Source organism: Lontra canadensis, unplaced genomic scaffold (genome assembly GCF_010015895.1).
Source record: "Lontra canadensis isolate GAN:19392208 unplaced genomic scaffold, GSC_riverotter_1.0 scaffold98, whole genome shotgun sequence".
In the NCBI taxonomy this organism is placed as follows: Eukaryota; Metazoa; Chordata; class Mammalia; order Carnivora; family Mustelidae; genus Lontra; species Lontra canadensis.
Genome location: NW_022631092.1, coordinates 1523164 through 1539099, shown reverse-complemented (window position 1 = coordinate 1539099; position 15936 = coordinate 1523164). Strand labels below are relative to the sequence as shown.

At 42.2% G+C, this 15936-nt stretch overlaps 1 protein-coding gene across 5 annotated transcripts in view; it reads right to left on the bottom strand.

Moving 5' to 3' along the window:
• Window positions 1-15936, bottom strand: part of DICER1 (dicer 1, ribonuclease III) — a 67520-nt gene that overhangs the window by 40634 nt on the left and 10950 nt on the right. For 3 of the 5 annotated variants that reach the window (XM_032837472.1, XM_032837467.1, XM_032837470.1), the window contains exons 2-4: window positions 5151-5214; window positions 4169-4269; window positions 201-388 (exon numbers count right to left, since the gene is read on the bottom strand). In XM_032837472.1, coding sequence (XP_032693363.1) covers window positions 201-314 — 114 coding nt within the window. In that variant the 5' untranslated portion in view covers window positions 315-388; window positions 4169-4269; window positions 5151-5214. The remainder of the gene's footprint in view (window positions 1-200; window positions 389-4168; window positions 4270-5150; window positions 5215-15936) is intronic. The other 2 variants (XM_032837468.1, XM_032837469.1) reach the window with 2 other exon arrangements.

The window sequence follows — 15936 nt, the reverse complement described above, 5'->3', positions numbered from 1 at the left end:
AAATAAAACTCTCAAATCAATTACCTGGCAGCTGTTAGAAAAGAAAAGGACTATTAAGAACAAAAGTATCTGGAATGAGAAAATTAATCAGAAGAGGAGAGCTTGAAAAGGTAAAAGGGTTTTATATAAGTAGTGTCAACTATATGCTAATTTATTCCATTTTAGTGAAAATGCTCCAGTATTAGTGTTCTCATTAGTACCTGATATTTTCTTGGCGTGTAAATGTTATCATGAATTGCTTCTTGTTGCCATGGCAGTCCAAAGAAAGGACCCATTGGTGAGGAGGCAGGGGTCATGAGCTGCAGGCCTGCCATGCTGAGGGGCTGCAAAGCAGGGCTTTTCACTCATCCAGTGCTTCTTTCATTGCCTTCTGCTCTAGCACAGCTTACTACAAAAGGGAAAAGAAGACCATTACACCACCATGCAGGGTTAAGAACAAAAGAAAGCACAGAAACAAGAGAAACATCAGCATATCATTCCTGTGGACCCTTTCACACTTTTCCTATAATTGTTTTCGTTTTTTCTTGATCTAAGAGGATCATTTTAAAAAGTCAAGTGTTCCACACTCTCCAACCCGGCAATTCTACATCTAGAAACTTATCTGAAAGAACTAGGCGACTACACAGACACAAGTACACAAGTATATACTGCGCATTATTCCTTGAAAGCAAGAAACACCCTCGAATGTATGAACAAAAACGCGAGCTATGTAAATTATGGTACAGGTATGACACAACGGAATCCTTTGAACCCACGAAGAAAATCTGTGTCTATATTTAGTGATAGAGAACTATGCCTTTTCTCATACAGTTTTAAACACAATATGAACATGATGCCTTTTTAAACATATACGTACATATGAAGCACAGTTGATAGGCGCTTAAATACATTTCAAACATTCTTTGTCAATTCTTTGATGCCATTATTGATAAACTTATGAGATAATGGATGGCGGACACTGTGCCTGCACATAAGAAAGATTCAAAAGCCTGCCAACATTTTATCGTTTTATCAATAGCCCATAAACACACAAGGTCTTTTTCTCAATTGACAGCCTATCACAATGGCACAACTGACCAACTATTTAAATATGTACCTTTAAAATTACACACATCCTAGATAAATTAAAGCCAGTGCACCATTCTGTGAGTTTTTCTTGGTACGTAAGCACTTTTCTGTGTTTCACGCACGCTTTCCCAACGAGAAATTTGATTCTGTAAAATGACAGACCAAACAGGAGTCTTCTTAAAACTCCTAACCTGCAGATTAGAGTATTAAGGTCTCAAACCTCACCATGAAAGTCCATCAGCTTTCGGACTGCCAGCAGAATTTACTTGCCCCTCAAGGAAGTTTTCACCCTAATCCTGCTTCGGAGCGCTCATTGTTACCACTCTGCGAAACCAGAAGGAAAGAAGCCCACTCTGTTCCTTGACACGAACCTCTGACTCTCCTGACACGTGAAATGCACAACCGTGACACAGCAGAGTGACTGAAGCTGTCCCACCTGATCCAACAAGGAGTCTCAAGTGTAGTCTCTTCTAGGCACAGGCATGATACCACGTCCGATTCCAGGGATTAGCTCAGCTGACAACTCAGCATCCAGCTAACAGCAGCGCGATCCCAAGCCAGCGGCAGGGGGCACAGGGCTGTGGCGGCCCGGGACCTCCGCGGGGCAGGTGCCACTGGACCAGACAGCACAACCTTCCTCGTCACCGTTCTCAGAGGAAGACGGCAAGCCAAGGATTCTGGAGTCCACTCTGACAACTACCATTCTCCCGGAGACACAACGTGCTCTTTATCTACTCAACCAAAGCCCAACAGCCATCTTTTTACCCCACACTTGGCGTTCACTTTGCTCAAGTCCTCAGGCCCACTGGTGGCGCCCGCCAGCTCATGGTTGTTCAAACCAATGTCAATTCCTACGCGGCTGGTGAGGACAGACACACCCAAGTGGGTATTAAGGAGCAATGAGGTTTATCAGGTTCATCAGTCAAGCTTTTTACTCCACACGGCTGCACAGAACCCGAAGTCAAACCCACCACACCCACCCTCCGGAGACGCAGCAGGTCATTCTGGAGGCCCACAGCCAACACGGCGGGCGCTTCCCACCTGACCTCCATCCTGGGGATACCTCTCGACATCTTCGTTGTGACAGGCTGCCCACTGTCTGGAATGATTTATGCGCAAGCCTGACCCACTCACTTTTCGTCCAAGCCAAATGCTAATCCAAGACCATCTAAAACATGGCAAAAGGTGTCAGGAATAAGGCTACATCCCAGCAGCCAGCGAGACTAGGACAGGAAGAAGGCAGCAATGCAAATCTCCAAGTACCTCTTCCTCCACCTCCAAACACCACATCCAGCCAGGAACCCGCAGCACCCCTCCTCCTGCCACTGTCACCGCTGTCACCACTTCATCTCACAGGGTAACAGCGCTAATAGTAATAACTAATTACTCCAGAGAGGCAGTCTCAAAAAGACTATTTAAAAAAAAGTCCATTTTTTAAAAGAGAATCTATAGACTTCAAAAAGGAATAAAATATAAAGAAAAACTACAGAAATCCTCCAAATTAAAGAAGACTACAAAGAGGCACAACAGCTAAATGCAGCGAGAGATCTCCGACTGGGTCCTGTACTACAGGACAACGCCATCAAGGGCGTCACAGAGCCCCTCACGAAACCGTTCAGGTCAGCGAAGCCGGTAACTGCACTATGGCTGTTAAGAAAGTATCCTTATTCCTAAGAAATACACCCCAAAGCATCTCGGGGTAAAGAGCCATGAGATGTATGCAACTCATTCTCAAATGGGTCAGAAAAAGAAACCACACACACACAGAGAAGTGTGCAAAGCGAATGGGGCAGAGCACGTGTTCTTTGTCCTATGCTTACTCTTGTAACTTGGCCCGTACGTTTGAAGTTATTTCCAAATAAAGACTTTTAAAAAGTCAATAAACAAAAATGACCGGCTGGACTGGGATTTCCTCGCATACAGGAGCTGTAGGTCTCATGGGGATGACTTGGGTCATCCCCACTGTATCCAACCAAACCCAGAACATGGCAAACAAGCAGGGCAACTTTGTAGGATGAAAAGTGTCATAAAAACCTTCCAATCAGAGGGCAGGGCAGGGGCTTGGGTCGGCTGAGTGGCCGCCTTCAGCTCAGGCCATGATCTCAGGGTCCTGGGATCGAGCCCCATGTCTGGCTCCCTGCTCAGCAGGGGAGCCTGCTTCTCCCTCTGCCTCTCCCCCTGCTCATTCTCTCTCTCAAATAAATAAGATCTTGGGGGGAAAAAAAAAAAAGCTTCCAAGAGCTTCTGTCTGCCTTTCAAATTTTGTCATCCTGCACATACATGCACAGAGACACACATATACACGCCTTATCCTTCACCAGCGCACGTGCTACCTAAGAGAAAGATGCACGTCTCATTGTCTACAGCTCCTCTATCTCCTGCTACAACATGCCGTATGTGTGTTTACATAAGTATCTGATGAACTCAACGAGAGATTCATGAGTGTCACCCAACAACTGTGAACTGGTCACAGTCCAAAAGCCAGTTCTCTATGTTTTGGAAATCCATGCCCTCCCCAACTGGAGGGCGGTGTGGAGGGGGGGTGAGGAGATGGGCTGGAGAGGACCTGTAAGGCAGTGGAGGACGGCGATTGAACCCTCAGTGAACTTCTCCATCATGTCATAACCGCTAAGTTAATCCTCATTCATTTCATATATAGTGGCTGGCCCCAGAGATACATTTCCTATTCCTATTCCTAGAAAACACAAACAAATCCATGATGAAAAAAGTGAGAGGTTATCCAATAATGTGGAAACAGAAAAATCTACAACTTTGCCAATTTTTATTTTCTTTGACATGTTTAAATAGATTTTTTTTTTTCCTTAACTCGGTCTTAATGAGAAGTTCTGAATCCCCGCTGGTCAGCAGAAGTCCTGCGGTCTCGCAGATGAACTATCGGGTGAGCGGCTTTCACGGAGCCAACAGACAACTCCTCCCAACTGTTTTTTAATCACAGATCTTAACTTTCTGGCCAATCTACATTCATGAAATCAGTGAGGCTGTTTTGTAATTTCCATCTATTATTCACTCAGAAATAATGGAGTAAAACACATGAATAAACACTCTTCCTCCTTCCACATATGATAAGTCACAGATTTACCGTGTTAATGTTTGAGATCTCTGTGTTGCTGTTGTCTGAACTGCACTTTGGCATTGTGATAGCGGTTTATTGGAAAATCACAGCATGCCCAAGCTTCTGCTCTAAAAATAAATGCAAAAATAGCCAAATGTAAGATTCCTGCACTTAAACAAGAATACAAACACATCTTATAAGAAAGCCCTATTGGCATGAGGAGTTAGATAAAAGACCACTATTTTACATTAAATTTTACACAAAAGACATCTGGGTTGCTGCTGTCTGAACAAAGAACGAGAGGACGCGCTATGACAAGCGCACGCCTAATTCCCAGAGATTGGGGGGAGAGAAAAAGCTGGAGGCAAGTCCAAGAAAAGATTTCCAAATGGATACAGGGAAATCTAAAGATAGTGCCAGGGACAAAGGGGGAAAAAAAGAAGACAAGCATGTGTTATTTCCTAAATTCACACACACAAAAGAAACAAAGATCACCAGGAGAGGCACTCGGCAGAGAAACCCCAATCACTCGATACACGGACGCAAATGGTCAGTGATTTCAGTGTCTCAAGATGGAATTAAAAATGCCACGGCTGAACCCATACCATGGTCTCTTTTACAGAATGCATTCGCGAATAAAAGAATGCAGAACATAGCTCATCAATACTGTTATAAATGCATACAAATGTAGTGTGGTTCTCCTCAGAGACTACAGTTCAGAGAGAAGGGAAGCGTGAGCCCTGAGCCAGAAAGCTTAACTGAGTCACCAGGTGCTGATCCGGTCAGCTGTGACCCCCGCTCGGGCTTGTGCTCAACATCCTGGACGGCTTCGCTACCAGCAGCTCAGGGAGAGCAGCCGTCATACGCATCTCCGTCTCGTCCAGACCGCGCGAGGACAAGGACATGCTCTGGTTACACTTTCTCACTTCAGAGACAAGTTTGATTTGCTAGAAGGTTAACAAAGCAGAATGGGGAAACCTTAGCACTATTTTAATAGGTACATATTTACCTCAAAATGCTGATTCTAAGTTCTTTCAGTTTCCAAGTCTGTATTAATTCATACCCTAGGTAACCTAAAAGCAATCAGAGAGAGTATTTTAGAACACACAACTCATTTAAAAAACCAACTTTAAGAATATTCCTATTTGACAAAATTTTCACATTTAACTTATCAGAATAGGATTCCCGAGAATTCATTTTTCTCCCGAAAGTGTCAAGAAAACAGTACATGCCTCAAAGATCTGCCTTTAAAATTAGTATTTATTATGTTCTAATACAAATGAAAATGTTTGAAAGTTGTTAGCACTATCCGGTGAGATATAAGGGAGAATCCTTGAAAGTACATTACATTTTCCCCCAGTAAAATCTGGCTTTAGAAGTCCCTGAACACTATGTAAGTCAGTACCATGTTCCATGCGAGCAGATCTTCCCTCTCCTGGTGTCAGTCTGCAGTTCTGAAGCTCCCTCCATACTTAGAGGCTTAATTCCATTCTACGCTGCCACCTAGGCAGATGCAAACTCAAGACACCAACAAGGCCTGATGTGTCCTGCTCTACACTGTTCCAATCCATGTTCCCGTCTTTTCTAGAAACACCATAACTAAAATAAGAACACTGATATTCCTTTAAACATCAATGCAATTCCACTATTACAAAATTACTGCTGAGTTATCCAAATTATTTCCCTAGACTACTCTGTACAGAGATACATCAGAGAGTTAACAAACAAGTACAAGGACAACTTATTTCATGTGTTCATGAACACAGAACCAATAGGCCAAGTTCTCTCATTTTAACTGATGATCGTAACTTCGATTACAGACATGCAAACTCCTGTCTGGTAAGCCCCTTTAAGATGACTGTAAAACACGTGCCACATCCCAGACACTCAGCCAAGTTTTAGTACAAACCAACAGACTTCACCCACATTAGCAACTAAATCCGGTATGCAGCTGTAGCCCTTCAGACAAAGGCTTGTAACAACAGACAGCTTAACCCTGCTTATCTTATGTCTAAAAGCATCTAGAGCTTCTTGGTACACATTTCCAAAACTAGCAACAAAACTCCCAACTTAGTCTTTTTATTACAACGTGTCACAGATGCTGATACTGTTAACTTTACAAGTATCACTGTCCAAGATTTCCGTCCTACTCTCATGAAGCCCAAGCAGGACTACCATAAAGTCCCGTGTCATGAGCAAAAGACAAAACACACATACACACACACAACAGTAACACCGTGACATTAAAACAGCGTCTAAAGTACTTCTGTAAGCTAACAAATGAAAGTAAGAAATGTTTGAAAAGCCTTTAGAGGTCCTAGTAACAAATGTGCTATGGAGATCGAGGGCATTATTTTAACCAACCAACCCTAAAATCACTAAGGGAATCCTCGGCTATACATGCAAACAGGTTAATACAATTACTGGCATAAAGGCAAATTAAAAATAAGAGGCTTGATTCTCCCAGGCAATAATAAAGGGAAAAGCCTCCTTCCCTCTTCCTTTTGTTCACAATGTCTCAATCTTCTCCAAATGTAAGTGAATCTTTTTAAAGGCTTAAATAGCCTCTTGCCAGGGTCACATCTCAGGAACGTCTCCCTAAGGACCTGAAAGCCATCCCTGAAACAGAATCATCGAGGAAGACAATGCCTGATCTCCCAGCTTCCTAGGAAGAGATGGGCCTAATTTGTCACTTGACTCCCCCCCAGTCATAAAGATGCAAGGAAATGAGCAATTCTGCCTTGAAAAACATGGGTGTCAAGTGTCTAACCAATTAGCTATACAAAAGAGTAGGTTTCTGTCTATCTTCTGAGTCTCTTCGGTGGACAGCTTGGGATGCACATCACACTCTGGTTTAACGCTTACCAGTAATAGGACTGCTTTCTTCCCTCTACCTCTGTGGATAGGTTTTCTGGGGTAGGGAGGATATTCTGTTTTTAATTCCATTTCCTCAAGACTGGTCTTAAAAAAAAAAAGGACATAAAATATATCCTCAAATAAAATCCATGCCAAATAACAAATTTCCATTTCTTGGAATTTGAATACTGGAGAAATCTTAGAATATGCTGCCCAGCTACAGGAGGGAGACGAGCTTTTAAAATGAAGACGGAGCTAAGTGTGCAAACACTTAACTACATTAAGAAGGAATCTGCACACAGAAAGGATCCAAGTTGTTTAAAAATCACTCCCACCAGCCTTCCTTCTCTAAATTAAAGTTGGAGCAGGAGGAATCTCAGCTGTTTTTACCTTCAGAAGCCAAGGTGATGTCCTCATCCCTTAGTACTTTCTCACACAGTCACCCCTCAGAGAGGCCCGCCATGGATAAGGTACACAGAGCAAGACCACCGGGGATCTGGGAAGCAAACCTTTTTTTTTTTTTTTTTTTTTTAAAGTATCTTTCATTTAAAAATCATCTGAAAACAGGCAAAGGGTCCAGTGTCAAGACAAGGGCTTATCAAGCTACCTCTAAGGAGGTCTCTTTGCCTATTAAATAACTCCGGGTTATCAAGAGAACTCAGTAAGATCAGGTATGTTAAGCTTGGTAGAAAGAAGTTCCCCCAACACAGAAAACGCTCAATATATGGTAGTATTTACAAAACTACACTCCCACCTCTATCTAAAACCTTTGTTTTCAGGCAATTCCTAAGACTTTAAGAAACTTCTTAGAGAAAACCTAAAATACTCTATTAATCCTAAGATTTGGCATAGGAAACACATTATCATATACATTTAAAGTATACAAAATTTTATACAGTATTCTTAACCAGATGAACCTGAAAACCACAAACCACGAACTACCTAGTCATCATGAATTTACAGTAGAATGAAAATCAAACATTTAAGTCACAAAATTCGGTAAACAGTGTGAAATAAAACTAAATAGCTTTGTGTCCACTAGTTCTCTTTAAAAGCAAAAACCAAGGGGCGCCTGGGTGGCCCAGTGGGTTAAAGCCTCTGCCTTCAGCTTGGGTCATGATCCCAGGGTCCTGGGATCGAGCCCCATATAGGGCTCTCTGCTCAGCGTCTCCCTCTTTCTCTGCCTGCCTCTCTGCCTACTTGTGATCTCTGTCAAATAAATAAAATCTATAAAAAAAAAAAAAAAGGCATACTATACCTACTTCTGTCTGGCTCCACAAACATCACTGAAAACATTACTTCACTTAGCCATTTCTTACACAATTAAATAATACATGACGGGAAAGAAATCATCATCAAATGGATAAAGTCTGAGAATATAAAAATACCCAAAAAGACAGGAAATAACCAAAATACCCATGGTATATAAAATAAGTATTTCAAGGATTTCTCAACTACCATTCGGTAAATATAGATTATGAAAAGACTAAGGTCGAACAAAAGATCGAAAGACCGAAGAGAAAAGAAAAGGGAAAATAATTTCAAGAATATAAGCACCGGCATCTTCACAAAATGAAATACACAGTACAAGAGAAATACTTCCATTTTTACTGTTAATTGTTAGGTAGGGGCCAAGGATAGGCCGCCTCCAAGATGGGCCACTTTGGCACGGAGATTCTTTTGAGCTGAAGGCAAGGAGACCCTGTGGGCTCAAAAGAAACTTCTGCCCTTCCATTAAGCACATAAAAGAATCTAAATCAAGGGTCTTTTCCGGAATAAGAGCTATTAGCAGAGATCAATTTTATTTAAGTGACCCATCTGTAAGGCAGAGCAAACATCTAATTACCAAACATCTGCTCTTCTCCTTATGGCCCCGTGAAGTGCTTTCCTGTACTCTGCGGTCCCAGACCCTTTGCCCTTCCCCTTAGTTCTGGATGACCCACAGACCTCTCGCTATGCCCTCCCATCTTTGGAATGTCCACGTCCACATGGTTTCCCTGTACGTACACTATTACATTTGATTTTTTCCTGTTAATCTCCTTCAGCCAGTTTGAGCCTCAGCCCAGTTACAAGGATCTTGAAGAGGACAGGAATTCTTGCTCCCTGACAGTTATATCTGTCATTATTAATTTACAATCCTTGCATACTAATCTATCTTGAAATATTAATACACACACACACACACAAAACCCTCAAAAATGCTCTCCTCATCATTACCATCTATAAATAGCAAAAAATGCCCCATGTCTAATACCAAATGAGGGGATGGTGTGGTGGACTGTGGTTCATTTTACATGATACAATTCAACTGAGCCATTAAAAATGATGGCAGCTTATAATGAACAAAAATGGTTACGGTATGGCATACAATGAGGAAAAAAAAAAAGAGCATTTTTATTTACAAGAAGACCATGACTAAGTCAAGTTAAAAACCAAAGAAGAAAAGGAGGAATGGAGAGAAAATTCAGCCCAAAATTCAGGATGGGACTGGATTACTGCTATGAGCGATTTCTTTCTTCTTAAAACTCTTCTGCATTCTAAAATTTCCTACAATTTGAACAATTTATTACATTTAGAATTGGAAAACAAACTTTCATACTGAGGATAACTTGCAGAATGACAACAGTTTAGACAGAAATGATTCTGGGGGCGCCTGGCTGGCTCAGCTGATGGGGCATGCAACTCTTGATCTCAGGGTTGTGAATCTGAGCCCCATGTTGGATGTAGAGATGACTTAAATAAATCAATCTACAGAGCAATGATTTCGCTTTAGGTTAAAAACAAACAAAACAACAAAGAAAACAACAAACAAAAAAAAAGAGCATTTTTTTAAACTCCCTTAAGCCATCAGATGTAGTTAAAACTTACCCCAGTTTCTATGACTTAAACCACGAACTCATTAGCCTTCTTTTCTTGTACTACTCTGTAAACCAGATAAATTTCTGGGTTTCTGTAAATCTGTAACAAACATATTATGTTTATACTTCAATGTCATTATGCCTAAAATTAGATTTATCCAAAACTGAAACTGAATACAGGTCAAACAGCATTTTAACAAGTATCACCCATCAAAATCTCCGTATAAAAAGTATCTCTAGGCTGCCAGCCAATGGCCCACGGACTTGGAATACTTCCTAAAAAGACAACATTCCAACATACCAAAATGGCAGCCAGAACCATCCCTCCCCTTCGAGTTACCTACAACGGCATTTACCCTTCAGTCTTGTTTCAAGAGAGGCAAACGCTTAATAAACCACTAACTTTCAAGGTCAGTTTTAAGGTTAGTGTTTGATTCCACGTTCCTGTACTTTACTCAATAAAAACACTGCTATGCTAGAATGTACTCAATTCATGACCACCTTCTAGCCTATCTTTTGCATGCCCTGTAAGAACATCCATGAAGGGAAAAAAGCCATAATTTTCTACCTTAGGCTGTTCTAACACAATATAATGCATATGTATTTTAATACCACAGAGAGGCTAGTCCTGAGACAAAATGAGTCTGAGAGACTGCTGAACACGATGAGTCCGGAAAGCAAACACATTAAAAGTTCCAGGCAAGGGGTAAAGCGCCACACTACAGCTATGTGCAAGATACCCAACCACTCACGTTATCTGCTTTCCCTCGAGAGCTGTGACAAGTACATCCCAACCTTCAAATGAGCCTCTGTCTCTGGGCCCCCGCCTGCCACTTACCCCTCCCTCAAGAACCTAAAAACCTCTATTATTTGATTCCCCTCTCATGCAGCACACGGGGGCCATCTGTACCACCCAGATCAGGACTCATCTGTATCTTCTGTCCCATATTAGATACTATTACTACTGCTATTTCCCCTGAAACTGTAAGATTTTTCAAAGGAAACCTCTCATATTTGACTTACACAGAATTGAAGGAAAGCTGGAAAGACCCACAAATATGGATATTTAATTCTACATTCAGTATAAACCTTATTGATCTACCCTTCAAATCATATGTTTGCTTTCTGTAGGTCAAATACAAAATTCAATTTAGATATTTCTTACCTTTAAAGGACTTGAAACAACCCAAATTATTTTAACAAGTTTAAGATCCCCATCACCGCCCCCTTCTCCAACAAACAAAAGTTCAGAGCTCATCCGAAACCAGCAAAGCCAGAGAGGCATCGAATGCAGGATAATTCTGACAGCATCCCAGCTCTACCCATCCCTCCAGTCTCATCCCTCCCAGAACTCCCAAAGTCTGCAGAGTCGGTCTTCCACATTAATGCAGTCTGATCTGATACAAACCGTGAAAATGTTTCAGCAACAATGTACGGTTCCAAAGTTAACAATATAACTGGGAAAACCCAAAGACTCATTTTAGAAACAGTGTTTTATTAGGTTTAAAATCCAGATAAAAATTCTATTCAATGTCAACTAATAAATGTAGGAGGAACGATAGAAAGATCACCGTTTTTAACCATCATGTTAGTAATTGAGGCAAGAGTCATTAATGGGTGCTCAGGCTACTGGGTGAAGTTTACAAAAGAACATTTACATCCCTTCAAAGTCCCTCTGCACAGATTCCCTGCAAATCCTCATGAAAACGGATATAGTCACACTGGGGAAACCTGACAGACACCACCCTCCACCAAAGTGACCTCATCAGTACTGGGACAGCCTGACATGTACCTCCTAAGTGTGAGGAACTGAGAAGGAAGTATCATTTACGCAGTTTTCTTGCCGAAAGTGAGAACCTGGAATCGAATCATGAGTCAGCATCAAAACCGAATCTGAGACGCATTTTACAAAACAACTGGCTTGCGCTCCTCAAAAATGTCAGCCGCCATGAAAGCCGACAGCTGCCCAGCGAGTCCAGATCGCGAGCGTGAACACACATGACAACTACGCACGATGCACATTCCTGGACCGAATCCTGTATCAGAGAAGGAGCGCCGCTGCGAAGGACGCGACCGGGCTGACGGGTGAGCAGAAGAGGCCACCTGAAAACACGCCGCCCTGCCTAAGGGTTATTCTGAGCCGAAGACAACAGAGAAATAGCAGATACAGGAAAAATTCCCTGCCCTTTCCCTTTCTGCCTAAGAGCGGGACATAAGTGTTGCTTTTGTGAGTGTCCTTCCTCCCCACTCCAGTACCAGGAGGAGGAGATGACAATTATCACCAAAGACACCCCTGACTTGCACCTGCACAAACCCCGTTACTAACCCCTACTGTCTTCTGTCATCTGTTCACCTTCCCACAACCTGCCACCCGTAAAAGCCCAAACTCCCCCATTCCTTTGCTTTGTCGGTTGTCCACAATACATGGCCCTTTAGTAAAATGGTATAGAAACTCTCGAGTCCAGCCACTTCCTTGGGTTTCCACTCCTTCGGCTGAACCTCCAGGGTGCACACAAGATAAATCTTTTCTCTTGTTCATCTGCCCATTGCTGATTTAACTCACAGGCTCCACCCAAGAAGAGCACAGAGGAAAACCTTTTTCCCTCCCCCCTACAGGGACACTGGGGCAATTTAACTATCATCAATGAATGCTAAATTCTCTGAATTCAGTAACTATATTGTGATCATGTAAGAGAATGCTCTTGTTCTTAGAAAACAGACCTTGAAAATATTCAAGTGAAGAGCATAATGCCTGCTACTTATTCTAAAAAAGTTCAGAAAAATAACAACTATATGCAGGGGATGCGGGGGGGGGGGGAGAACACACACAAGTGTGGAAAATATTAACTATTGGTAAATGTAGGTATTGATATAGGAATTCTTCATACTATTCTTACAACTCATAAGCTTGAAAATATTTTAAAACAATATTAAAAATAAAACTCTACTACAAACTGATACATACATTTGACTATCAGAACACAGAAAAACGGAAATTGTCCAACTGTATTTCTGGGTAGTCTAAAGAGTAACACTTAAGGTGATTTTCCCTATTTAAAAGAGCTTTAAGTCCTGTCCCTTAAAATCATTCATTCATTCAACAAATACTTAATGAGCAAGACATACGTACTGCAAACCTGTCTTTTGGAGAAGGTGAGGACCGGACTGGAGGTCAGTTCTGAAGGACCAGCAGTACCAGCCCCATCAGGGAGGAGACGGTAACAGGGCATCACAGGGGTGAGGAGACAGTAACAGGACACCACGGGGGTGAGGGCATGTGGAGAAGCACAAAAGGACACAGGCGAGTCAAGCTGTAGAAATTACAAGCAGTGTGCCAAGGCACTGTTCCCACACGAGTGTGGCAAAACGGGGCAACAGGTTAAGACAAGGCAGGGCCACATCCTAAAGGACCTTAACACACAGCTCCACAAGTCTCCGATTCTCATCCTGGGGAATTCAAGCGAGACTGGGGCCCCTGCTTCTCTATTACACCAAGGGCTCTCCCCTAGTTCATCTCAGCCGAGAACAAATCTCTATACGAGGTCCAGAGGCAGGAACAGTGCAAGACAAGACAGGAGACTCCTGAAGTTCCCTCTCTCCGTTAGAAGACATTCCTTTTCCCGGTTGTAATCATGGATTATGCTGGAACTGCCCGTCTGCACACTGAAAGTCCCCTGTCCCAGGCACTGTCCACTGACTTATCTCAACCCTGGAGGAACCAGAAGGGTTGGTCACCCCATTTCCAGCTACAATTCTCTATCCTTGGGGGCCGACTGCATATTGCCACTTGGAGACAAATCCACACTTAGCTATCAAGGGAACTTGGGGCTGTTCCCAAAAACTAAACTAATCTAATAAGAAAGATGAAGATTCACTACTGCTAAATATAATTTCCAAAAATACATCCATTACAGGAATTAGAGAGAGGTTTCAAAAAGAAGCAGCATCAGAATAAACACAGCCTCCTAAGGTAACCATCCTTGTTTCGCTCAATTATGTCACAATTAAACCCCAGACACACACATTACAGAAAGAATCCAGATGACAGAGGAAAAAGAAGCGGGCTCCAAAGTCGGAGCAGTGACAGAATCCTTCGGTGAGCTACAAGATCTTGGGCAAATGCCTTGTCTGCCTTTCCACATAAGCCCCATTTCTACTATAGGACCTGCAAAGACGTTGGCCTCTGGCTCCTCTTCCTCCCCTACACAATCCCACAACATACACATCGAGTTCATTAGTTAAGTCAAATCTGCAGATCACTAAAAAGACAGGTCTGCTGTTGGCTGTGAGAGGAGAACTTTGTGTACTGGAGGCCGGGGGTGGGGAGGGGACACCGCGAGGGCCCCGCTGGAGAACACTGCACTGGAGGCACAGTGAAGAACGTGAGACATCACTGACACACGTGGGGATTACGAAGGATGGGAAAGGCGCAGGAACAACTACAACTGGAGGGTCATATCTCCCAGAGTATTTATAACCCTTTAAAAAAAGAGAGAGAGAAAGAAAAAGAAAACACAGGAAAGCATCCATAGTAGACCAAAGGCCCACACTGGCAGCCACCGTACCTTGCAAAGCCGGGGTGCTGTTAACATCCTACACTGTCTGAACACGAGCAAAGCCTAGGACACGCAATAGGTCTCAGGATCTTCCACACCTGCTTACACGTTACTGCATGGGTAAAGTCTGGCACGCGTAAGGGACCGATATCGTAAGTAAACTGTCAGAATGACAAGGGACAATGTGATACACAATATGAACGCTAAAGGCAGAAGTAAATATTTGTCATTTGCCAGACCCAAGCTCTTGCCCAGGATTACCAACAAGCACGAGTCCCAGAAAAAAAAAAAAAAAAGAAAAGAAAATGATTAAGAACAGAAGAAGAATACTAACAGAGCTCAAAGCAGGACGCAACTAGGTTTAAGGAAAACATGAGTCAAACCAGTATAGCAAGATGGCTCAAAACCTTCACTGGACTCCCCCAGCACTCAGGCTAGAATCCAAAATCCGTACTACGTCTGGCCCTGCATCTATCTCTAACCGGGATTGTGTAACTCTGCCACCCCCCGACAGCCGTGAGGACCGCTCAGCACCTCCACCCACGCCTTCCTACCCCAGAGCCTTTGCACATGCTATCCCCCAGCTAACTGCCCCTCAACCTGTAGGTCTCAGAGCCACTTTTTCAGAAAGTCAACAGTTTCAGTGAAAAGACAGTAAATATGTACATCCAGAACCAACTGGGGTGCCAGGCACAAGCGAGATTTTTTTAATAAATGAATAAATGCTGACAATTCTCACCAATAATAAGCAAAAGTTAGACAGAGATTAATTGAATACTGACTGCCCCCCTCCAAAAGAATTATTAAGATACTATTACTTCATACTTTAATCACTTTTTTATGTTTATTATCCCTTAAAACAATCCTACAAGGAACAACCAAAGAACATGTTAAATTATAATTCACTAGTCTAATTAATCCAAAATGAATGCAAGTCTTTAGAAAACAATAAATCCAAAATTAATCCAAAATGGAGCAAAGTTAAAAATTTAGCTCCAAGGGGCACCTGGGTGGCTCAGTCAGTTAAGTGTCCAACTCTTGATTTCAGCTCATTTTCTCAGGGTTGTCAGAATGAGCCCCGTGTGGGGCTCTGTACTGTGTACAGAGCCTGCTTAAGATTCTCTCTCTCCCTCCCTTCTGCCCCTACCCCCTTCTCTCTAATTAAAAAAAAAAAAAAAAAAAAAAAAAGCTCCAAATCTAATTACAGATTTCACACAGCAAAAGCCTTTGAATATAATTTGTTTTCAGGGAACTAACTTTGACCATATAAATCACACTAGAATAAAAAACCTAATTCAAGCAGCATTAACCACTGTTAATTCTCCCACAAACCACAATGAAGAATATTCTTTATATTAAATCAGTTAACAATCTCTAAAAAAAAGTTGCAGTTTTCCAAATGAAGCCAAGTTTTACCTGGTTATTTCTATTTTTAGTATCAATTACTTCTTAGTAGCCACTCAAGATAGTACTTTAGAAGTGGGCAAATTCCTTGAAAAACATAACCTACCAAAATTAACATCTG